The sequence below is a fragment of the Panthera uncia genome (genome assembly GCF_023721935.1).
Source record: "Panthera uncia isolate 11264 chromosome A1 unlocalized genomic scaffold, Puncia_PCG_1.0 HiC_scaffold_17, whole genome shotgun sequence".
NCBI classification, from domain to species: domain Eukaryota; kingdom Metazoa; phylum Chordata; class Mammalia; order Carnivora; family Felidae; genus Panthera; species Panthera uncia.
This window is the reverse complement of record NW_026057577.1, coordinates 54,801,258-54,827,311: the sequence shown is the minus strand read 5'-3', so window position 1 is coordinate 54,827,311 and position 26,054 is coordinate 54,801,258. Positions and strand designations below refer to the sequence as shown.

The 26,054-nt window shown below is 36.9% G+C and overlaps 1 protein-coding gene across 2 annotated transcripts in view; it reads left to right on the top strand.

Annotated features, from left to right (window-relative positions):
* The window catches only part of ANKRD31 (ankyrin repeat domain 31), a 136,068-nt gene that overhangs the window by 46,406 nt on the left and 63,608 nt on the right, over positions 1-26,054 (top strand). For both annotated transcript variants that reach the window (XM_049649643.1, XM_049649644.1), the window contains exons 9-13: positions 5,585-5,740; positions 12,766-12,908; positions 18,485-18,629; positions 22,973-23,025; positions 24,215-25,694. In XM_049649643.1, the coding sequence (XP_049505600.1) occupies positions 5,585-5,740; positions 12,766-12,908; positions 18,485-18,629; positions 22,973-23,025; positions 24,215-25,694 (1,977 nt within the window). The remainder of the gene's footprint in view (positions 1-5,584; positions 5,741-12,765; positions 12,909-18,484; positions 18,630-22,972; positions 23,026-24,214; positions 25,695-26,054) is intronic.

The following is a 26,054-nucleotide window of genomic DNA, read 5'->3' as shown; positions in this document are numbered from 1 at the left end:
AGAAGTCCAAATGATTATTAAGGAGTTAAAAATCAAGGTGTCAGCAAGGCTGATTCCTTCTGAAGGTTCCAGGGGGGAAATCTGTTTCTTGCCTCTTCCAGCTTCTAGAGACTGTGGCAGTCCTTTGTTCCTGGATGCATCAGTCCAGTCTCTGCTTCTCCTCTTTGATTTTGTTACCCTCTTATGAGGATTCTCATGATTACATTTAAGGCTCATCCAGGCAATTCAAGTACCCTTCCCTTCCCAAGTTCCTCAGTCACACCTGCAGTCACTTTTGATATTAAGGTAACATTCTCAGACTCTAGAGATAAGATGTGAACACCTTTGGAGGACCAGTATTTAGCCTAGTGTACAAATTAAAAGAAAGCTAGAGTCATTATGTGTTAATAATATCAGACAAAATAGATTTCAGAACAAAGAATATTAGCAAGGATAAAGAAAGCTATTTCATAATGATGCAGGGGCCACTTCATGAAGAGTACATAATTCTAAGCAAGTATTCTCTTTTAATAGAGTTCCAAAATATATAAAGTAAAACCTGATAAAATTGCTAGGAGAAGTAGACAAATCTGCAATTAGAGATTTCAGTACCACTCTTTCAGCAATTGTTAAGTCATTATAATAAGCTAAGTAGGGGTGTCTGGGTGGCTCAGTCAGTTAAACATCTGACTCTTGATTTTGGCTCAGGTCATAATCTCACAGTTTGTTGGTTTGAGCCCTGTCTGTGCTGACTGTGCGGGGCCTACTTGGGATTCTGTCTCCTTCTCCCTGCCCCTCCCCTGCTCGCTCACTCTCTCTCTCTCTCTCAAAAATAAATAAATTAATTAAAAAAAAAAAAAAAAGTCAGGGGCACCTGCCTGGCTCAGTCAGTTGAATGTACCACTTCGGCTCAGGTCATGATCTCATGGTTCATGGGTTCAAGCTCTGTGACGGGCTGTGCTGACAGCTCAGAGCCTGAAGCTTGCTTTGGATTCTGTGTCTCCCTCCCTCTCTCTGCCCCTTCTCTACTCACACTCTGTCTCTCTTTCTCAAAAATATATAAACATAAAAAAAATTTATAGGGGTGCCTAGGTGGCTCAGTTGGTTAAGCTTCCGACGACTTCACCTCAGGTCATGATCCCATGGTTTGTGAGTTAGAGCCCCGCGTTGTGCTCTGTGCTGACAGCTCATAGCCTGAAGCCTGGTTTGGATTCTGTGTCTCCTCTCTCTGCCTCCCCCACTCATGCTCTGTCTATCTCTGTCTCAAAAATAAATAAACATTAAAAAAATTTAAATTATTTTTAAAAAAGCCAAATAGAATTATCAGTAGTGATACAGAATATTTAAGCAACACTATCGATCAATTTGACTTAAGGTTTTTAGAACTTTCCAACCATCAGCAGAAGATCACACATTCTTTTCAAATACACACAATATTTTAAGAGTTTTATTCTTGGCCGTAAAACCAGTGTCAATAAATTTAACAGAATTAAATTAAAAGAGTATGTTCTCTTATACCAATGGAATTAAATCAGAAATCAGTAATAGAACGATTTCTGTAAAATCCTGAAATATTTTGAAATTAAATAGCACACTTTTAAGTAACTCATGGGTCAAAAAGGAAGTTGAAAGGGAAATCCGAAAGTGTTTTTGACTAAAATAAAATGAAAACACAACATAGCAATATTTTGGGATGTCACAGAAAGTAATTAAGGGGGAAACATAGTACCAAATATGTATATTAGAAATGAAGAACACTGTCAAATTAAGGACATCAGTTTCTGCCTTAAGAACCTAGAAAAATACAAGTGGATGAAATCCAAAGTAAACCAAAGAATGGAAATAATGAAAGAGAAAGAACTGGTAAAGCAGAAATCAGTGAAATAGAAAACAGAAAAATAGTTGAGAAAATCAATTAAGTGAACAGCTGGTGCTTTGAGAAGATCAATAAAATTGATAAACTATAGCCAGGCTGATGAGGAAATAAAAGAAGATACAAATTCCAAATATCAGAAACTAGAGAGGTAACATCATTCATAGTCTACAAATATGAAAAGGATAATAAGGGAATGTTCTGAACAACTTTTTGCCAATGCATTCAGCAACTTAGATGAAATGGACATGTTCCTTGAAAGAAACAAATTATTAGAAATGAGCAACTTGAATAATAATATTATCTGTTAAATAAGTTGCAGTTGTAGTTAAAAACTTTGCCACCAAAAAATCAACAAACAAACAAAAAACTTGTAGGCTCAATGCTTTATAGATAAGTCTGCTAGGGTTATCATAACCAAACCACAAACTGGATGGCTTAAATGACACATTCTCACCATTCTGGAAGCTAGATGTCTAAGATCAAAGTAATAAAGAATTTGATTTCTGGCAAGACCTCTTTACCTGGCTTGCAGACAGCCATCTTCTTGAAGTGTCCTTCCTTCATGTGTGGAGAGGTCTGGTGTTTCTACCTTTTTTTATAAAGACACCAGTCCTATTTTATTATGGCTTCAACATATGAATTTTGAGGGGATGCAGTTCAGTTCATAATACCTTCACTGGTGAATTCTACTAGACATTTAAGGAATAAATAGTACCTGTTTTCCACAAACTCTTCCAAAAAGTTGAAGATAAGGAAATATTTCCCAATTCATTCTATGAAACCACCAATGAACTGAAACCAAAATCAAAGACATCACTGGAACAGAAAACTACAGATGAATGTCTCATAAACATAGATGCAAAAATCTAAATGGAATTTTAGCAAATCAAATTCATCATAACAGAGTGGGGTGTATCTGAGGAATGCAGGATTAGTTTTGATTTAAAAATTAATTACTGTAATTCACTAACAAGCTAAAAAAGAAAAACCATATCATCATCTCATTGGATGCAGAGAAAACATTTGACAACACCTAACATCCATCACACGTGAGAACTCTCAGCAAAGTAAGAATAAAGGGGAATTTTGTTAACCTGACAGAGGGCATCTACAAAAATATTTACAGGTATTATACTTAAAGACTGAATACTTTTCCCCTAAGATCAAATATAAGGCAGGGGATGTCTGCTGTCACTACTTCTGTTGAACATTGTACCAGAGGGTTTAGCCAGTGCAATCAGGAAAAAATAAATAAAAAGCATTCATTTGGGGAAAGAAGTAAAACTGTGTTTAGTCACAAATGACATAATCATATATGTAGAAAATCTAATGGAATCTATATTAAAGCAAGTATAAGTAAATTTTGCACAATTAAAGGATACGAGATGAAAATACAAATATTGTATTTCTATATTCTAGTGACAAACATTTAGATAGTGAAAATTGATACCATAGTATCAAAAAATATGAACTACATAGGGATAAATTTGACAAACTATTGTAAAAGACAGATACACTGAAACTTACAAAACATTATTCAGAGAAACCAAAGAAAATCTGATGGAGACAAATGGAGGTCTATTGGTTTGTTCATCAGTCAGAAGACTCAATATTGTTAAGATGCTCTTTCTCCCTAGATACTATTTATGGATTCTATACAATCCCAGTCAAAGTTCCTGTATGGTTTCTTGTAGAAATTTACACACTGGTTCTAAAATTCAAATAGAGTGCAGAGGACCTAGACTGGTAAAACAGTTCTGAAAAATAACAAAGTTAGAGGGCTTAACACTCTGCCTGATTTTAAGAATTATATAGTTATTGTAACCACAACAGCATGACTTTTGCGTCAAAATAGGGAAAGCAATGTAACAAGAGTTCAGGAGTAAAACCTGAATTTTGACAAAGGCACAAGGCTTTTGTAGAGGAGAACAATGGGACATCCACATGCAACAAAATGTTATTGAATGTCTCCATATATTTTAAGAATGTTGCATTTTGTTTTGGCCCACAGTGACTTGAAGAAAAAATTGATCCTTTCAGCACTTTTTAAAAACCCTTGTTAGTTAGGCATGTTTGGTGTAGGCTTTATCCTGGAGCTAGTTAAACTCCTCCTACTGAGACATGACTTGTCAACGGTTTGTCTTCACTAATGCCCCGGTTGTTCAAAAAGGTCTCTCTCCTCAGGCTGTCAGGAATGTAAATGTCACCCAGGCCTGTGTGACCTGTCACGATTATTATTTTATAGTTCTTGGATAGTTGTTCTTGCCCAGCCTCATGAAGACTCCTCCTCCATATGAGCCATTTAGTATTCAGATAATGGCCCAAGGAGTCCCTTCTTTAGATTTCTGGTACCTATTCTTTACTCCCTCATCCCTGGTATCCTGCCCTGCAAAATCTAATCACCTCAGCCTCCTGAAACTTTAATCTCTATCTCCTCAGTTCAGCAGCATCACCTTGCTATGCTTGTACTATGTTCTGGAAAGTGCGTCCAGACAAGAAACTGGAGTGCTCTTAGGGCTCACTTTGTTTCCCTCCTCTCAGACGAGTTGTAGATGTGAACTGCCTGTTTTCCAGTGTCTGAATATTAGGGTTTTGTTTTGTTTTGTTTTACCCCATATATATTTTGTCTAGTCATGATTAGAAGTGAATGTCTTCCCCAACTTAGTTTTCATTGAAAAATTTGGCATTCTTTTTAATTTGTTACCTTAATAAATTACATAACTAGAATAGCAAGTATAACTGGCAAAGACAGATCTTAGAGTAAAGACTACTGGGTTTTGGTAAGCATACAGTTTTCTCGTAGGAGCAGAATGCTTTGTAGTCCAGAATGGGGGGAAGCAGGTTAAATGGCCAGAAGTTGGTTTCTTTTACAGTGGAACTGAATGGAGGGAGTCTAATAAAGGCAAAGCAGATAAATTATAGTCCATTAAAAAATGGGCTGCTGTACTCATTTACCTTTGTGAGAATTTAGGAGGGGTAGGTTAGCTAGATTCAAATTGGAAAAGCTATAATCAAAGCTATTCTCAAATTCAGGAAAACCACATGAAGTATTATCCATAAAAATTGACAGGACTTGGAGTATCTTAATGAGGAATGGCAGTATTTTCGGAGACACCGTGGAGAAATGATATGCATAACCTGGGAAGCTATTTTAATTGTATATTTTCTGGCTTAGGAGTTCAAAACTATTGTACAGATCAAGATCATATTTCTTTGTTTAATTTTATGACAGCTCTTTTTAGCAAAGAAAGAAAATTTAGCCTTCTCTTTTCTGGACTCACTGGGGTTTTTATATCTTCCTTATGTACTTCTGAGATTTTCTCATCATGGTGGTATAAGACATTTTATTACTATAGTATTTTGCGGGGTTTAATAACATCTAATTCTAAATTTAAATAATCCTTTTCACCAGAGCTCTTAAAATAATTGGGTTTTTAAAAAAAGAATCTGTTAGTTTTCTAAAGTATGTACTTTTCATGGGGTTTCAATAAATATAAACTTCTTACATGATTTATAATGTATTGCAGGTGTTTTCAAACTAATGACATTTTTTCTTTCACCTTTTTGCCTGTAGATAACGTTATATAATGTTGGGTAAACGGATGCAATACTTTTTCATAATATAATTCCAGAATGTTGACTAGATTCACTCTATTACATGTATTCCTTCTGATTTTCAAATAAGGATTCCTATTTTTTTGTTTTCTTTTGTTTATTCCCTCATTTCAGGAAAAATGAAGATGAATGAAATACCTCTTTCTAACATTAACCGTAGAAACATTTTTGGAGAGAACTTACTGTATCAGGCTGCTCTGCACAATGACCCTGACCTTGTTCATCATTTTATAGTAAAAGGGGGAAATGTTAATCAACAAAGTTATGCTGGTAAGTTGGAGTTACCACCCACATTATTTTGAAGGTGGTTCGTAGTTTCTGCAGAGTCACTTCTGTGCAAGTATGGCAAAGTGGACCTGAGGCAAGTCTCACACAGAGTTTCCAGGTCATTTTCCTGCTTAAGTAGCTGATCATCATCATCTCCTTGGGAAATGGTAACGAGGGGAAAGAGGAGCAGGAGAAGAGTAGTATATTTAACCTTCAAAGATTATGCCTGCTGAGGGCCCACCAGGTGGGTCACGTGCAGTTGGCTTGCACAGAAGAATGCCGTTCTTGGGGCTGACTTGCTGGCTTTGCATGGGCGTTGTTACCGTGACACTCAGCTTTGAATGGAAGAGAAGTGAGGTCAAAAGCTGAAAGAAGCTGATGGTACACTTGAGATGTGACGGAAATTGAGATAACATTGCAGGTGTATAACAGGGGCAATGGCCAGGGAAATGGAGAGAAGGGTGTATGAGATAGAGAGGGTGGGACAGGGAGCTCAGAACTTTCTTTCTACAAGGCTGGATCTCTGGTAGTCTTTTTTTGCAGAAAGAACCTTATATTCTCCTGGACAAGAATGATTCCTTAAAGACACTTAAGTACTTAAGGCACTGAGCAGCACTGGGCCAGCCTGGGTAGTGCTTTTATATATCCATACTTTTTCTACCATTTCTAGACTTTATGAAACAGTGCACAAAAAATGTCTGGTAGTTTTTGTTAATCTCTATCTACTCCTTAAATTCAGGAGTAGCTCTACATGCAGCTAACTTTACTTTATGGATTTCCCAAAAATCTCTTAACGTGTTTCTTCTTTTCATTAGCCCTTGTCTGCGCCATTAACATCCTTGCTGTCTCTTCCCTCCTTGTCTTTGGCCATTTATTGTGCACTTTCTCCTCACTGCCCCAGGTACTTCTGTGACCTTCATGAATTCTTTATCCTTAACATACTTTTCTGACTTTTTGAAGTCTCTCTTGTTCTCTACTTTTCCTTCTCACTCTTCATCTTAGCTCTTACCTTTATTTCTGGCTATTACATCCCATAAAATTGCAGAGGACAGTGTTGGTTTTTTTCTTAATGTTTATTTATTTTAGAGCACAAGCAGGAGAGGGGCAGAGAGAGAGGGAGACCCAGAATCAAAAGCAGGTTCCAGGCTCTAAGCTGTCAGCACAGAGTCGGATGTAGGGCTCGAACTCAGGAACCATGCATGAGATGACGACCTGAGCTGAAGTTGGAAGTTCAACCAACTGAGCCACCCAGGCACCCCTAGAGGGCAGCATTTTTAAAGACTTTGTAACTATTTGTTTCATCAGAGTCACCTGCAGTGTTTGTTTAAAATGTAGCCTTTATTTCACCCCCCCAAACACACATATTCACACCCAGTCTCACAGTCAAAATATGTAGGTTAAAACCTTGAAATCTGTATTTTAGCATGTTCCCCCAATGATTTTTATTCTCATTAAAGTTCAAGAACTACTGGCAACTACTGGCAAGAGGTGTACACCTCTGTGTAATAAACCAGTTCATTGTAGTGAACTTTTATAGTATGTCTCCTATGTGCCACATGCTGTGAAAACAGAAAGACATATTTACTAGAAAAATTTAAATATATTCTGTGATACAATCCAAAAAAAAGCTAAGTGCCTTTTGAGAAATTAATAAAATGTTACAATAACAGACCAATAGTCTTGTCATAGGTTAACATTTGCATTTTAAATCCTTGTTTACATTTTATGTTTTCTTTTTCTTTGATTTAAAAAACCAATTGCAGTAATTCTTCATTTATCAAAAACAAAGGTGACAACCAGGAAATAGGCTGAAGTCTGAATACCCAAAACAGATTTCATAAAGCTTCTTCACTAAAACTATCTCAGACGAATGCTCTTAGCATTATTTTACACAGAATTCTATCTGATTCCTAAGTGTATGGCACAGTAGAAATGAAAGCAAAGATTGGCACAGACCAGGATGTTGATAATAGCAAGAAGTTTAACAACAAGGCAAGAGACAAAAAAATTAAAAATGAGAGGACACATTGTTGAAGACTATATAATGTAGTAAAGCATGCACTTAGACCTCCGTGGGTGTTAACAATTGCTACATTAGAGCATATAACTAATATTATGATTATTAGGATCTTGAATCTTTATTAAAAATGTGTTAGGTTATATTTTCTTTCTGGGAAATTTATAATCCTATAAAGCTTTAAAGATATTTCCTTCAAGATGATTAAATTTTTAAAAAGAAAAAAAAAATGTTTAGGGATCTTCCAACCTGTAGGGGTGCTTGGATGGCTCATTCAGTTAAGCATCTTGATTTTGTCTCAGGTCATGATCTTAACGTTTATGATTTCAGGCATTGCATCAGGCTCTGTGCTGACAGTGTGGAGCCTGCTTGGAATTCTCTCTCCCTCTCTCTCTCTGCCCCTCCCCCACTCATGCTTTCTCTCTCTCTCTCTCTCTCTCTCTCTCTCTCTCGCTCTCAAAAATAAATAAATAAACTTAAAAAGAAAAGGATCTTCCACTGGTAGATCTGGGAGATAAAAGATCTGTTGTAAAGTGTGATCCATCTTTATTTTGAAGGAGTGGTTTTGTAACACAGAAGGAGTAATCCCTAAGGGCAGGGAAATTCTTTGTACATTTGATTTCTTTCCTTTTAATTTTTAATGTTTATTTTTGAGAGAGAGACAGAGTGTGAGTGCAGGAGGGGTAGAGAGCGAGGGAGACACAGAATGTGAAGCAGGCTCCAGGCTCTGAGCTGTCAGCACAGAGCCCAACGCGGGGCTCGAACCAATGAACTGCGAGATCATGACCTGAGCTGAAGTCGGACACTTAACGGACAGAACCACCCAGGCACCCCCGTTTGATTTTTTTCTGTCAGATGTGTAGCCATATCTGGTCTACCATGGCTCTCTCTGCAGAATAAAGGTCCATCTGGCTTTGTGGATGCTGGGAATTTCTTTCATCCTTAAGACTGGTACTGTTCATCACTGGTTCATTCTTGTTTAGGTCTCCAGAGTAGCATTCGTTTTTCACTCCTTCCTTGAGGCCCCACCGTTAACTCTGAGTTACTGACATGCAGTAATTCTCTGCTTTGGGAATTTTCTGCGGTAAATTTAAAACAGGAGACTAGCTTTTCACTGTACATTTACCTTATGTTTTTCATCATTCTGGCTCAGGGAAAACAAACTCATCTTTTGTTATGGGTTTCTCATTCCTAAAGCAGTCATTTTTGCCCCTTTAGGAAACTAACTTTTATTGTAGTTTAATCAAAACCTAAATAAGGATAGGAAGTTTTCTAGAAGGAAAATTATCATCTTCTTTAATAACTTTTGGATTTCTCACATTTCATTTTTCATCCTAGACTGGTGGCAGATAACCAGGTTAATCACTGTATGCGTTGATAAGCAAATTTCCACAGGTCCCGAAATCTAAACAAGTTCACACTTTTTATCAGAAATAGTGCTTGGAGGGACATAATTTTTATGTTACGTTTTTAAAAATAGGTAGTCCTTAAGTGCTTATGTTTCAAAAGTTCACAAGTGAGCTATTTATTTGAAATTTTTATGACATTATGAAAAATTGCAAACATACAGAAAAGTTAAAAATCTACAGTAAGCATCTGTATACCTAATACCCACGTTCTACATATTTATTTTCATCACATACTTACTATAAAGGAAGAACACTTGTGTGTGTCTCTTCTACTTTTATTCCTAACACTTGTGATATTGCATGTGTGGGTTTTGGACGCATCAAGCAATTCTCCAACACCAGCTGAGTGTCCTGCAATTTAATTCATTTTTGACACTAACCCATATTAGCACAGACCCCACAGGTTAAGGGCTCAGTCAGAAACCCCCACTTCAGATGCCAGTCACAAGTAGTAGGTCCCCAGGTTGCCCACAATTTCTGTTCAGCTTGGCTACAAATTGGAGGTTCCCACAGTCCCCTCCTCAGATTCGATCATTTCCTAAAGTAGCTCACATAACTCAGGGAAACACTTACTTATGTTTACCATGTAAGTTTACTTATTATTATGATAAAGGATATGACAAAGGTTACAGATACAGACAAACAGCCAGATGAAGATACATAGAGTGAGGTCTAGAAGAGTCCTGAGCACAGGAGCTTCTGTCCGTGTGGAATTGGAGTGTGTTACCTTCCTAGCACCTAGTTGTGTTCACCAGTGTGGAAAAGTTCTCTGAACCCCGGAGTTTTGGGGTTTTCATGGATTCTTCATCATGAAGGCAGGGTGGGGGTTGGGAGGGCATGAAACTGAAAGTTCCAAGTTTCTGATCATGGTTTAGTCTTTCTTATGAGCAGCCCCAACCTGGGAGCCCACCAAAAGTTGCCTCACTAGAACAAAAGATATTTTTATCACCCAGGGAATAAGGGACTTAGGAGCTTTGTGTCAGACATTTTTATCACTTGGGAAATTGTAAAGGTCTTGGGGATTCTGTATGAGTAATTGGGGTGAGAGACCAAATATTAGAACAAAAGATTCTCCTAGCACCCGTGTTTAAAAGGGTTTAGACATTCTGTGCCAGGAACCAGGGGGCAGAGCCCCTGCCTATCCATCATACCTTTACATCTATAAATCTCTGTCCATCAATCCATCTTTATGTAGACACAGTTCAAAGAAAGTTAGTACATTTTACCACTAAACACCTGAGAAATAATATCTCTAACTAGAGTTCAATTTTTTTTAGAGGTAAAATTTTCATATGGTGACATGCAGATCTTAAATGTGCTATTTGATGAATTTTGACATATATATTCACCTATGTAACCCAAACCTCTATCAAGAGGTTGCTGCAGCCAAGGTAAAAGAGGTTGTTGCCTTTTTTCTCCTCTAGGATTTTGATGGTTTCCTGTCTTACATTTAAGTCTTTCATCCTTTTTGAGTTTATTTTTGTGTATGGGGTAAGAAAGTGGCCCAGGTTCATTCTTCTGCATGTCACTGTACAGTTTTCCCAACACCTTTTGCTGAAGAGACTTTTCCATTGGATACTCTTTTCTGCTTTGTCAAAGATTAGCTGGCCATACATTTGTGGGCCTGTTTTTGGGTTCTGTATTCTGTTCCATTGGTCTGTGTGTCTGGTTTTGTGCCAAGAAGTCGTTAAATTTTTAAGTATTTGAAGAATGTCCAGGTATCTTTCTGATATTGGTTTCTAATTTAATTACTTTTGGTCAAAGGATATACTTTCTGTGAATTTTATCCTCTTACAATTATTGAGAATCGGTCAATTTCCTAGTATATAGTCTTTCTTGGTTAACATCCCTTGTGTATTTGAATGTTTATTCCTCAGTTTCATGTAATGTTCTCTAACTGTTGCTTAGATGCAGATGATTAATAATGTTCAGATCATGTCTGTCTTTATGGATTTTTTTGTCTAGTTTATCATTTCATGAGAAGAATATTGAAATATTAACAGCTATGATTGTGGAGTTGTCTCTTTCTCCCTTTCATTCTGTCCATTTTTGCTTCCTGTATTTTGAAGCTTTGTTATCAGGTACATACGCAGTTGTAAATTGTCATGTCTTCTGATAAATTGACCTTTTAATTATTTTGAAATATTTCTCTTTATCTCTAGTAATACATTTTGTCTTGAAGCTACTCTCTATGATATTAATATAGACATTCTAGCTGTATCTTACATTTCTTGTCTATTTGCTCTTTTTCCATCCTTTTATTTTCAACCTCTTTATATTTAAAATTTATTTCTTATAGATAGCATACATACATATTTCTTATAGATAGCTTTTAGATAAAAAGAAATAGATAAATTCTGACTATCTCTGCCTTTTAATTGGGGCAATTAGTCAATTTTAATTTAATATAAAAGGTAGGATTGAGTGAGGATTGTGATTTTACTAATTGTTCCTTGTGTATGTTATCCTTTTTTTCCTTTCTATGTCTTTGCCTTTTTTTTTTTTGTAGTGATTACCCTGGGGATTGCAATGTACATCTTTAATGTTTCATTCTTTTCAGAGTTAGTATATTAATATTTCTATAAAATGTCAGAACGTTGAACACATCTCCCTTATCTTTTATGCCATATAACAGCTATATAAATTAATAACACTAAAATATAATGTTATGATTTTCAATTTAAATGGTCACATGCATTTTAAAGAAATTTATAGGAAAAAACTCCTCTATTAACTATATATTTACCTTTTTTGTTTCTCTTCATTTCTTCCTCAAAGCTTTCTATTTAATACTATAGGAGAAACTCTTTCTATAACATCTTATGACAATAGATCTTAACTGGGGTGATACTGGCTTTTAGGGCACATTGGCAGTTTGTGGAAACATTTTTGGTTGTTACAACTGGAATGGGGGAGTGCTGCTACTGGTATCTAATAGAATGCTCAGAACAACAAAGAATTATCCCCCCCCCCCCAATACATTTTTAACATGCACCTTTTAGGTTTTCTTACATCAATCATATGATTTATTGGAATTGAATAAATATAATGTACCATTGTCTCTGGCTAATGAGGATACATAAGTCATACAGATACTTATTTGTATGCCTGGTTTTATTACAATAGTTTGTGTTAGAACTACTGTAAATAGCTTTTTACAAATGAGTAAAGAAATACATATTTTTGAAGTGACCTCTGTGCATTCCTGACAGCTGGATTGCTTTAATGGAAGTACCTTGAGCTACAAATAAAGTTTTTTCTCCCTCTTTGCAAAAAAGTAGCCTATAATTAACATTTCTTTAAGCTAACAATGACTCCCTTACAGCATTTTTATTTGAGCTGGACAAGAATAGTTTCAAATATTTTATTTTTTTCATATTTTTCATAGTTTTCACAATTGAGTTGGGGGTAGGAATTTTATTTGGCCTTCAGATTTATTGAATCCACCTAATAACAGTTTATTTTCATGGTGGGATTATCTTGTCTCATCTAATGAAAATATTTTTAAAGAAACAACTTAGAGTTTGTATAGTTTATAAGGGCAAGCACAAAACATTAAGATGCCAAACATAAACAAATACCATTTCCTTTTTGTAAAATAGGTTGGACAGCACTTCATGAAGCTAGTGTAGGAGGATTTTATCAGACAGCAAGTGAACTATTAAAAGGTGGAGCCGATGTAAATATCAAAGGAATGTACCAGATCACTCCCCTACACGATGCTGTCATAAATGGACGTTATCAGGTACTGTGATGCTTTTGTTTGCAAATCAAATAGTACATTCTACAGATACTAAAAATCTCAGGAAGCTAGCAATAGGGATTCAGTTATAGTTTATTCTTCTAATGGGTACTCAGAATGTGGAATAAAGTTTTACTTTGTGATAGACTTATTGTGTCTAATATGGTAGATGCTATTTTATGTGTTACTTTTAATAACTACAGGTAGTGTTTTGGTTACACATAGTATTTTTTTTTAATGTTTCTTTATTAAAAACATGTTTGAGAGAGAACACAAGTGGGGGAGGGTCAGAGAGAGGGGGTAACACAGGATCTGAAGTGAGCTCTGCACTGACAGCAGCAAGCCCAATATGGGGCTCAAACTCAAACCATGAGATCACAACCTGAGCTGAAGTCAGACTCTAAGCCAGCTGAGCCGGCTAGACGCCCCATGGGTACACATAGTATTTTTTATTTTTATTTTTTAAGTTTATTTATTTTTGAGAGAGTGGGGAAGGGACAGAGAAGAGAAGAGAGAATCCCAAGCAGATTCCATACTGTCAGTATGGAGCCTGATGAGGGACTCAAACTCACGAACTGCAAGATCGTGACCTGAGTAAAATCAGGAGTCCAGTGTTTAACCAACTGAGCCACCCAGGTGCCCTCACATAGTATTTTTTAAACTTATATACTTCTTTAGACTATTTCAGTATGGTGCTCTATAGGTTTTAGCAGAACGTTTTCTGCTTACAGAGTGTTAAACGGTGATGTCCAGTCCTGATAGGAGGCATACACCTTTTTGGACACTAGCGTCACTTTCAGAGTCCATATAAGACATGAATCTCTTAGGTTTAATGATTAACCAGTACATACTAGCATAAATGTACTACTGTTTAAAATATCAAAATACTATAGTTCCATACAAATTGGTAGCTACTTTAATGATAATATTAATTAAGATGATCAGTTTCAGCACTTGCAGTTTATTTCAGAAATAAACTTACATTCTGAGCTTGCCAGACATTTTCTGGTTCAGGCACCACATTACCGGATTGAGATACTTGCTGAAAATATTAATGTTTTTTTATCTCATGTATTGGAAGTTGCCTCTGGGTTCAAACTCCTAGGGTAGAAAAGGGAGCTAATCAGCTGAGCTTGGGAAGTTATAATACACTTGCTTCCAAGAAGAAATGCCTAACAAATAGATCTGGGGAAGGCTTCTGGGAGCCATGGGCATGGACACAGCATAACCCTTCCTAATGTGAAACAGTACTTCAGGAAAGTTTAGGTTCTTTTGCCTTCTTTTGATAATATATCACTTATTAGTTGGTGGTCACCCTCCACATTGTAGAGAAAGCTGGGTGGGGAGGGGAATTCTGCCTGGGACCTAATTGAATGGCCAAAAGAATGCAGGCTTGGACAGGTGTTGGTGTGAGCCCTCTCTGTCCTTTACTCCCTCTTCAAAGCTGGCCTCCAGCAGAGAAACCTCATGCCAAAGCAGTTCTTCCCTCTCCTTTTGGCCCATCTGCTTTCCCAACTATTCAGGGCTGACTTAACCCTAGTCAAAAGTTTTTTCCCCCTTTGGGCAAGGTGAGCCCTGACCACTTCACTTTTTCCTCCTTTCTTTCTCAGTTCTTCCTTTGTCCCATCTGGTAACTCGGCTTTAGTCAGTTTCTGCCTCACAGGCTAGAACTGGCTATCTTCTGTCTTGCCTTTGCAGATATGTAGCCTTCTCTTACTCCCTCAGTGAAGTAAAAGGGACCAAGGACACACACCTTTGACTCCAGAATCTAGTTACCTCGCTCCTATCTCACTCCCTCATGCCAACCTTTGTGTTCCTGTAACTGATGTGCTTTTGGAACCGTGGCGTATCCTGACTGATGGCGGGAGAAAAGAGAATGGCAAGATGGAAGTTGAAGTCCAGAGAACAGTCATAAGAATTAAAAGCTGAAACCTGGTGGGGTGGGATGAAGTCACGGTCTTCTTTGTTCCTTCCCGTTCTGTTTAGCTGGGGGGAGCCAGAAAGTTACTTCACCCAATCCAAGAGAGATTTCCAAAATTCCAGGTCAGTTCTGGACTGACTTAAGAACCAAAGCCTTAAAAATCAAAGTAGGGTAGGACGTTGTTTTGGAGGATGGAGTAGGGATAGCTTGAGCATCAGATGAGGATCTAGGCTAACCTTGGGGAATCTCATATGTCAGGCAAAGATGATCAGAGAAATGGTCTAGACTCTGGGTATTGCTCCCATGCATTACTTGTTACAGGACTAAAAATGTCAAACGAAGGAAGTCCTGGGAACCTGATACTGGATCAGGCACCTGGAGAGTGTGAGTTTCTTAAATATTCCAGAGTTGAAGGAACTTGAATGTATTATCTTACAGGAATTAACTTTTATACTAAAAGGTGGGAGATCCTAAAAGATAATAACTTATTTTTTTAAAGCTAAAAAGCCATTAAAAATACCTTGTATGATTCCATTTGTTTGAAATATTTGCAGTAGTCCAAACTTTTAGAGACAGAAAAGATTAGGAATGGAAGGTGGGGACTTGCCTGGGTGGCTCAGTCGGTTAAGTGTCCGACTTCAGTTCAGGTCATGATCTCATGGTTCGTGGGTTCAAGCCCCGTGTTGGGCTCTGTGATGACAGCTCAGACCCTGAAGCCTGCTTTGGATTCTCTGTCTCCCTCTCTCTCTGCCCCTCCCCAACTTGTGCTTGCTTTCTCTCTTCTCTCTCTCAAAAATAAATAAAAACAAAAAAAATAAAGGAAGGTGGGGAATGGGGTGTAACAGTTCATTGTTAAAGGGTTTCTTTTAGGAGAAATTAAAATATTCTAAAATTAGATGGTGTTTATAGTTATACAACTGTCTTAATATACTAAAAACCATTGAATTGTATTTTTTAAATGGGTGAATTGTGTGGCATGTAAATTATATGTCAATATAATTACATTTTCCAATATGGTAAAGGTGGGATTTGAGAATTACAAATGATTGGTTCATTGTGATTCCTTAGAAAAATCTGGAACAAATTATTAGACACGTAGGAGACATTTAGATAAGAATGCAGTGATCTTTGAGAATCTGTAGGCATCACTATGAACAAGTCATGTCAGGCTAACCTTGACTTCTCTTTTATTAGGTTTACTTTGTTAATAGGTGAAGGAAATGGCATGACAAGTTGATGTAAGCTATCATGATTTTAACAAAGCTTTTATTTGATGAAGTGTTGTATAGTGTATGAGTATATGAGATGTTGACTTGGAGGTTGGCTGGCAGTGTTACTTAGGTTCACATGTATTGAGAAAAACATCCCTTAAACATGGTGATTATTCATTCCACATGTATCTGTAGTGAAATCTCTTCTAAAGTTTGATTATATATTCTGTTACACTATAAAGAGCCAAACTCCCTCAACAGGCTGGAACATGACTTGTATGTTGTTGATACTGGAAATATTTTAAAAGAAATCACAGGCATTATGCCATTATACTCATAAATACTTGAGCCTGCATTTCTGACAGATAAGAACTTTTCTTACACCCACAACATCATCCTACCTAATATAGTTTCTTTTATTATTTAATATCCAGTCCATATTAAAATTTCCCAGGTTATCTAAAAAATGTGTTTTTTTAGTAAGTTTTTGTTTGAATCAGGATCCATCAAGGTCCATATATTACATATGTTTGTTGTGTGTCTTAAGTGTGTTTTAACCTATAACAGTTCTTCCTCTATTTTGTGTTTTCTTAGGGGTTCTAGAATCTTGGCTTTTGTCTTAAAGAATTTCCTAAATTCTGGATTTGGCTAATTTTATTTTTATGGTGTTGTATAGCTTGTTTCTTCTTATATTGTCTGTAAGTGGATAGTATTTAGAAATCACAATCTGGGTGCTAGGTGTGCCCGTTTAGTGTTTGTAGTGATACTTAAAGCCTACTTCCGACATCCTCCCTGATTATATTCTTCTTTTTTTTTTTTTTAATTTTTTTTAAGTTTATTTATTTTTGACAGAGAAAGACAGAGACAGAGCATGAGGTGGGAGGGGCAGAGAGAGAGGGAGACACAGAATCCGAAGCAGGCTCCAGGCTCTGAGCTGTCAGCACAGAGCCCGACATGGGGCTCGAACTCGCAGACCGCAAGATCATGACCTGAGCCGAAGTCAGATGCTCAACCGACTGAGCCACCCAGGCGCCCCTATATTCTTCCTGTATTAAACAGTACTTAGTGAATATTTACTGTTTGTCAGACACTGAGATAGGCACTGGGAATATAAAGATGATTAAGACATATACCTGTAGTAAAAACTTGGAAGCAACTTAAACATCTGTCAATAGAGTACTTAAATAAAATACAGGGACGCCTGGGTGGCTCAGTCGGTTGGGCAACTGACTTCGGCTCAGGGCATGATCTCGCGGTCCGTGGGTTCGAGCCTCGCATCGGGTTCTGTGCTGACAGCTCGGAGCCTGGAGCCTGCTTCGGATTCTGCGTCTTCCTCTCTCTGTTCCTCCCCTGCTCGTTCTCTATCTCTGTCTCTCAAAAATAAACATTAAAAAAAATTAAAAAATAAATAAAACACGGTACATTCATATAGTACATTCAATAGTAGACTATTACTCAGCTGCTAAAAAGAATGAGAAAGTTCATCTTATACTGACATGGTACAATTTCTAAGCTCTTTTGTTGGGGGAGGGGCGGCAAGATATTGAGGAATGTATATATTCTATGGCCACTTGTGTAAGAAGAAAATCTGTACATATTTGTATGTATACATACATATATACATGTTGGACTAGATTAACTCAAAAAATTCAGAAGAAACTATAGTACTTAAAAAAATTAGATGACTGAAATTCAGGGATAGAGGAGGAAACTTATTTTTCATTGTATACTTTTCTGAGTCTTCTATATTTTGAACTATAGTCATTAATTTCCTATCCATATGTAATAAATTAATTTTAAAAGAAAGACATAGTCCCACCCTCAACAACCTTAGAGTGCCCAAGAGACAGATTAATAAGAAATAAGTGTAATATATATTGGGCACTATGATAAAATATGTACCCAAAAAAAGGCAGCAGCAGTGGATGAGGAGGTCAGGGAGAGCATCATGAGGAGGTAACTTGAGGAGTAGGAACAATTAAGGATTGACTGGTTTCTTTCTCCCTGACACTGGGGAGGAGCAACGGCAACACAGCTACAGATGGAAGATGACATAACCATCTCCTGGAACATGTCAAACTTGTATTTACTACTACAGAACCGATGCCTAATTCTCGGTGTACCTCTAGATCCATTTCACCAGCACCTGAACTATCTATATTTCTGATCTTTCCTTCCTCCCTCAGTCTTTCCCTCCTTCCCCCTCCCTCTCTGCCCCCTCCCTTTCCCCCTTTTTCTCTATTTTTGTAAGATAAAGGATATGTGTATCAACAAATTATGATTCAGTAAGTTGCATTAATTTTTTTTATTGGGCAAAGATGTTACAGATAAACCCAAGCTCTCTTGTTGAAAGAAATATCCGATGTTGCTTAGAGTTGTAAGCCAGCACACATTTGCAATAATATACCTTTTGTTTGGGCACGCTCACATGAACGGTCTTCCTGTAGGTGGCAGCGTTACTTCTTTTGAATGGAGCTGATCCCTTACTTAGAAGTGACAATGGAAAGTGTGCTTTGGATGAGGCCAAAGATTCACGTATGAAGCGTCTCCTTGAGAAATATATTCCTAAACACCAAAAACATCTTACATCAGGTAAGATTAAACTGGCCTGTTATATCTGTTCATCATGTTGGTAGAGAGTTACAGGAATTGAATTTAGAATTACAGAAATTAAATTTCCTTTCCTCCTTAGTTGTGAGAACGTCTATCCAGTGGTGTCCTTGCTCCATTCCTTTAGTAAAGCACACTGACTTGTTTGCAAATGCACATAATGTAAGGACTCCAAAAGAACAAAGAGAAAAAAGGGATAATATCAAAGTACTTTTTCCTAGATGTGCATTACAAACAGTTAAAAAAACTTTTATAAAGTTCTGGTCCCCCCCCCCCCCCACTCCCCTGACAGTTTTTTGGCTAAAATGATATGATGTAGTTCGATGAGTATGGTCAGGATTGTTTTTGTTTCCATCCCCTAAGAATCTTCTCCTATGGTTATATTTTTGCCCTGTCATCCATTACACTGTTAAAAATTGAACTACCAAAGAACTTGATTTATAGTTGTCAATAACAAGGTTATAAGAATAATTTACATGCATGACACTTTCTTTATATTCTCCTTAATGCATCTGTTAGATTTTTTGGTAAGATCACAGCATTCCTCTGCTCAAACCCTGCAGTGGCTTTCCATTTAATCTAGAAGAAATGTCAGCATCCTTACAGTGGCATACAGGCCCCTATATGAGCTGGCCACCCAACCAGTTAACTTCTACCATTCTCTACCTCTGTCTCTCAGCTTCAGTCACACTGGCTTCCTTGCTGTTTCTCAAATATGCCTCTTCCACCTCCTTCAAGTCTTAGTTTAAATGTCATCTTCTCAGGGTGACCTCGACCATCCTATTTAATACTGCAACCTACCTCTTTCCCACCCTCACCATATTAGTTACCTATCTCTATGCAAGTTACCCGAAATTTAGCATCTCAGAATACCAAACGTATTATCTCTCACAGTTTCTGAGGAGTAGAAGTCTGGAAGCAGTTTAACCGAGTAACCAGTTCTGGATCAGTGTCTCTTACAGGTTGCAGCCAAGCTCTTAGTGAGGAATGGTCATCACAAGGCTCGGCTAGGGCAGGAAAATCCACTTTGAAGCTCACTCACCTGGTTATCGGCAGGCCTCATTGCCTCACAGCTCATTAGCTGGAGGTTTCAATTACTTGCCACAGGAGCTTTCTCCATAGAGCTGCTGACAGCCTTGCAGCTGGCTCAGAGCAAGAGAACGCACCCAAGACAGAGGCCCCAAGCTTTCTAGAAACTAATCTTGGAAGCACTTATGCCATATTCTATTTGTTGTAAGTAAGTCACTAAGTCTACGAAGTTCCACCTTTTGAAAGGAGGAAATACCAAAAATTTTATGAACATATTTTTCAAACTGCCACATTCACTCCAATCCTTCTTACCTTATATTACTCTTCTATTTATCCCTTTTCCATAGCACTTAACACCTTCTAACACATTGGACAATTTGTTTATTTTTTATTTTCAGTCTTCCCCCACCAGAATCTAAGCTCCATGAAGGAAAGGATTTGTGTTTAGTCTGGTGATGAATAATTAAGTGCCTTGTACCCAGTAGGCATTGAGTAAATATTTGTTGAATAAGTAGTGTGTCAGTCCTTTTAAACAAAACAAACAAAATAAAGTCTTTACCTTCAGTAGCTGTATGTGTGCTTCGTTCACTTTTACCAAACTATATTTTAATAACATTTTCCCTAAGAGGTAACTATTTGAATGCTGTTGACAAAGAACTAAGACTTGGATGAAAACACCCTATGTTATTTTATTTATTTATTTTTTTACACTTGATCTTAGCCAAAAGGCCGAGAAGCGATATTTATTTATTTTTTGAGAGAGAGAGAGAGAGTACAAGTGGTGGATAGGGGCAGAGAAAGAGAGAGAGAGAGACTCTTAAGCATGGAGCCTGACAGCTGGATCCCAAGACCCTGGAATCATGATCTGAGCCGAAATCAAGAGTTGGACTCTCAGCTGACTGAGCCACCTAGGCACCCCAACACCCTACTTTATAATAATGAGATAACTTCATTGAGAATTAAAGGCCACCAAGAGGAAATTAGTTAATGGTTCTTTAGAACAAAACACTCCTTCCCCTGTAGCCCAGTCTCATCAGAAAGTAAGAGGGACAGACTACACCTTGTTGAGGCCAGGTCTGTAAAAGCACATTGAGATAGATTATTCATGTTTCCATTCATTGAGATAAATTATTGCACTTATATTTACATTTCAAGCTGTGTGGAAAATTGCACATATTCAGTTGGAGGCAAAAGCATGTATGTTTTTAAATTTTTGCTTTGATAATCTGCTTAATTTCTTTACTGCTCTATTTTATGATAGCATGCATTGTTTTGCTTTTCTGAGAGTGCTTTCTCCAACATTATAGCCCTTTCTCCAGCATTATAGCCCTTTCTCCAAATCCAGAATTTCCCATTCACTAATGCCCACTTCTGACCTACACCTACCCAAGGGAATTTCATTCATGGAAAAGGATCCCAAGCCTTTTTTCTTAGGATTTAGCTTCCATTCTTCCTTGGTGAGGGAATTTACGAAGCTGGGCTGTGTTATCATGCTTTAGTAGGTGGTTTGAATATTTCTTGTTTGAAGTTTTGAAGTCTGTCATTAATTATTAGCTGACTTATCAATATAAATGAAAAAACTAGTTGAGAGTTTCTGTTTTTAAATTTGAGTTGAATAGCTTTTAGTTACGGGAATGATGGATAAAAAACCTCCCTCATGCAATAATATTTGGTGGTTTTCTTAGAGTAAAATACATCTTCTTTGGTATAGGACAGGAGTTCATTCTTAGTAACTTTATAGCCTGAGGTATATTAACACTCAGTTTTCTCATCTGTAAATTTGGGCTTCTAATATCTGCTCCTCTACTTAGATACCTGCGGGATTGTTACTGTGAGGATTAGAGTTGATGTATGTAAGATGCTTCAGTACAGTACCTTACATATGACAGAAGCTTGGAATAACAGAGTGAAAAAAATTACAGCTACATCACCAACATTCACCACCTCAGAATTGATACTTGTATAGTTTTTTTTGTTAAGTTGGTTATACTAGAGCATATAGACTCTTGAAACTGAGAGGAGATTAAAGCCCCTTTCTAGCTTCCAGATTCTCTTAGGAACCATGCCCAAAATGGTGGTTCCTGTGAAATATTTTCTTGCTGTCTTATTTAAGAACCACAGTTAGGAAAAGGCACAGAGTCCTTTCTGCTCTTGAAAAAAAAATAATAAAATTAATAATGGAGCACTTTCTATGTGTCAGGACCTCCTCTAAACTCTGTACATGGATTACATGGATTATCGTACTGAATCTTCACAACAATTCTGTAAGATAGGGACGATTACTACCTTCATTTTATGGAACTGAGGCAGAGATATTAAGAAACTTACCCAGGGTCACCCAGCTGCTATGCAAATGAGTAAAGATAGAAACTCAGGAGTAGCTTCCAGAGACTGTGCTCCAAGCCTGTTTGCCTCATTGAAGGACATCCTATGAACCTACTATCTTCTGTATGAGGTGAGTAGGTGAATGCCAGGCCTCATTATGCTCGTTGTAAGTTGATTGCTATCATGAAAATTATTCCCAAGAAATAAAATATTCTTTTTTCCAGTTACATCCCTGTTAAAATACTTTTATATTTCTAGTTCCTAGTGTATTTAAATAATTTTAAATTGTTTACATATCACACCTAAGACGTTCATTCATTATTCCTTCTTCTATTAGATAATGATTGAATACCTCCTACGTACAAGGCACTGTTTCTAGGTTTTTGTCTTTTGAGGCCAAATGTATATATAGGTAACTAATTCCACCTCTAGGATTTAAAAGAGACACTAAAGTACTTTTATTATCAACCTAGGTATATTTTATTAAGCCATCTTTTTTTTTTTCTTACGCATTCTCAAGACTGGCCTTTTCTATGCATATATGTTTCATTTTTATGAGAACAAAGCATTCAGACTAGAACCTTATTAAGCAGACATATTAGGAAATGATAATCCAGTTAATTATGAAATAATTTTTTGCTATATAAAAGTAGTTTGCTGACAGCTCCATATCTGAATATATCTGTGGGAAATATAGAAATAGTTCATTGCCCGTCTTTGTTGTTATTTTGTTGGGGCCATATTGCTTTTCCTACAGAAATATTTTCAGCTTTCTCAAGATAGTATGGGGTTTCTAATAAATATGAAAGTTATTAGTTACAGGAATGTTATATGTGCCAATTTGAATGGAAAATGTTTGCATAATTTCACTTATCCTCTGGTTTTCTCATGGCAAAGGACTTGTGGGTTTTAGAAGTCTAGAGTCTGACTACAGGAGGCTGTTTTCTTTGATTTTCTCTTTTTGTTTACAGCTCAAAAGAACAGCACTGACCTATCAAACATAGAGGATGTACACCAGCACAAGGTATAGCGCTGTTTAGCAGTAAACATTTTTATAGATTGCACACGCTGCCCATTTTATAGATTATCAGAGTGGAAAGAAAGATGGCTAAAGCATTCATCAGGAACAGTGACTTCACCTTGCTTTTAAGAAACTTTGGAATAGTTACATGAGAATCAGTGTTCTGGGCTGTTAGTTCAGGAAGCAGTTGAGTAAAGGTAGTATATTTTGGCACACTGATGTGTCAATAGCCATTTCCTTTTTCCTCCTCTTCATGGAGCCATGGGGTTTATCATCCATGTCAAATTTCTTCTGGTCTAAGCCAGAGGTGTCAACCCATTGTTTCAAACTTTATACTGTGGGCCATTACTCTTCATCTGGGGCTTGGTTTGTGGTGACTGAGAGGAAGCAGTGTCCCTGTTTTAATCTTAGCAGCCTACAACAGTTTTTTCACGCAGATTGGTTTGGGAGCCTATCTGCCTTCTTGGGTTTTGTTTTGTTTTGTTTTGTTTTGTTTTGTTTGTTTTTTGGGGTTTTTTTGGTTGGTTCATTGGTTGGTTTTTATTTTTATTTTTTTATTTTGAGAGGGAAGGAGAGAATGCCAGCAGGGGAGATGGGCAGAGGAAGAGAGAATCTTAAGCAGTCTCCACACTCAGCATGGGATCAACATGGGGCTCAGTCCCACAACCCTGGGATCATGACCTCAGCCGAAATCAGGAGTCTAATGCTCAACCAACTGAGCCACCCAGGCTATCTTCTTGTTTTTAAATCCCTTCTTTTCCTGCCCTACCTACAGTCTGTCAGATACTAAATGAAAAAACTCTCAATTCTAGCTCTATCTGTATAACAATTGGGAGAGGAGAGTATTTCTAAAGCATTCTCATTTGGTTATGTTTAAAGCCTATAAAAATTAAGTGGATTAAATTTTGAATTATGCCTAATAAGAGGAACAGTGCTGAATACTGGCAAAAACAAAATGTGAACCAAAAAATATGGATTAGTACACATAATGAGTCTTAATCTACTACATTTCCCTTTTTCTGTTAATCCTTTTTTGAAATACAACGTTGTATATATATGCCATCAGGTGCTGTGTTTAGATCAAATCATAAAATTGAATGGCATAATGATTTCATTTATCAACAATCCTGAGTTAATTGAATATAGAGCTACAGTGGAAAATTAAAGCTAACTATATGTTTTCTTTCTTTAGAAACCAAAATTCAGTTCTAAAAATCTCATTGGGTTTGTTTGTGATGAAAATTCCAACAGACAGAAATCAGAAGATGTAAAAGTTGATAAAGGAAGCAAAGAAGGCTTATTTATAAATAAAGATGTATATGAACATTACCGAAGACATTCCAAAGACACAAAATTTGGCAAATCCATGCATAAGCAATCAGCTCTTAACCAAATACACTCTATTAGAGGACTCAGAAAAGACAGTCTCCAGGATATCAAAGGTCCTAGCACAAATGTGTCTAAAGCCAGAGGAAGAAGAAACACATGGCATAAAAGAACTCAAGTGGATGATGCAAAACAAGAAAGCATTCCAAGAAAGACAGTCGCTGTTTCTTCTTCCAGAAGAATAAGTAGATTGGTCACTGGTCAACAAGATATTCTCCAAGGCTTTGCTGACCTTCCAGAAAAGTCACATAAAGTTTTTAGCCTAGCTCCATCAAGCCTGAAAAATGAATTAGGTAATAGTATGGAGGCTTGTTCAGTTCTCAAAGAGACACATATCCACAGCCTGGATTTATCAGATAATCAGGAAACAAAATGCTTGGAATCCACTCATGGAGCTGAAGCTGTTTTTTTCTCAGGATTTTCCTTACAGAAAGAAATCAAGTTACCACTTGTTACTACACATCAGCAGCCTGACACTCACCAAGAACAACAGCACATTAGCCCTCCTCATGAAAATAGTAACTTGGGTCAAAAAGGTGAGAGCCTTAATGAGTGGGAAAATTCTTTCGCATCCTTTATAAAGGAAAATCTTAGTGATGATGATGATTGCTATATCTCTGAGAAGACTATAACACCTAAAAAAGTGGTATGTTCTACGGGTTGCAAAAACCACTATAATTGTGAAGAGAATATAACAAATAGAGAAGAAATGGATTTTCAACAGGTTTTCCCTTCTGAAGACCATATTTCACAGGAAAATAAGTTAAAAGCTTGCAGTCTAACCATATTTCCACAACAGGAAGCTGTTGATTTTTCTGAGTCAGATAATACAATAGGTCCTGAACAACATGTTGCAAATTACGGACGATGCACATATGAAACTTCTTTTGATCATTCACATGGCAGTCCAGAGCTTTGTCCAGGAACATTTTCAACACAGGGAACTTCAAAGTTGACTAGTCATGTGGAGCTATTCAAAAGGCCTCAAGATCCTTTAATGGATCAAACAGATACGCATACTGTGGAAAAGGTAAATGAAGGAGAAGACGCTAAAAGGGATTACAACGATGAAAGTCAAAAACCAAGTTCTTCCAAAGGGCCTTTGTCTGCAGTTGTTAATTCTCATGTAATAGAAACAACTACAGTTGAAAAAAGGAAACAAGATATTCCAGAAAACAAAACCATACATAATATAATTTTTTATTCTGCCGACAATATTAATAAGGAATTGACCAATGTCTCACAACTTAGACAAAAAGAAGAGAAAGAAATGTCTCATATGCCAGGTATTAATAATATTTCTTGATTAGTACACATTTCCAATAGATTTACTTATTTGATAGAAATTTCTAACTGAATTCCACTCACCTTATGCCCAAACTGACCAGAATCAGGACATGTAGAGTATAATTTAGGGATACTATTAATTAAGTAATATTGTTGACTTGAAAATCAAACTATTATCATCAAAGATTGTTGCTAAATTCATGTTTATAGAAGTTAATAATTTATAGAAGTTTCTATAGCAGGAAATCGTTAGCTCATTTGATTTCAGTGGTTCACTGTATTCCTGTAAGTATTGTATCCAGCACACTTTGTTATATAAAGGTATACTTTTTTAAGAATTTATTTTTAAGTAATCTCTG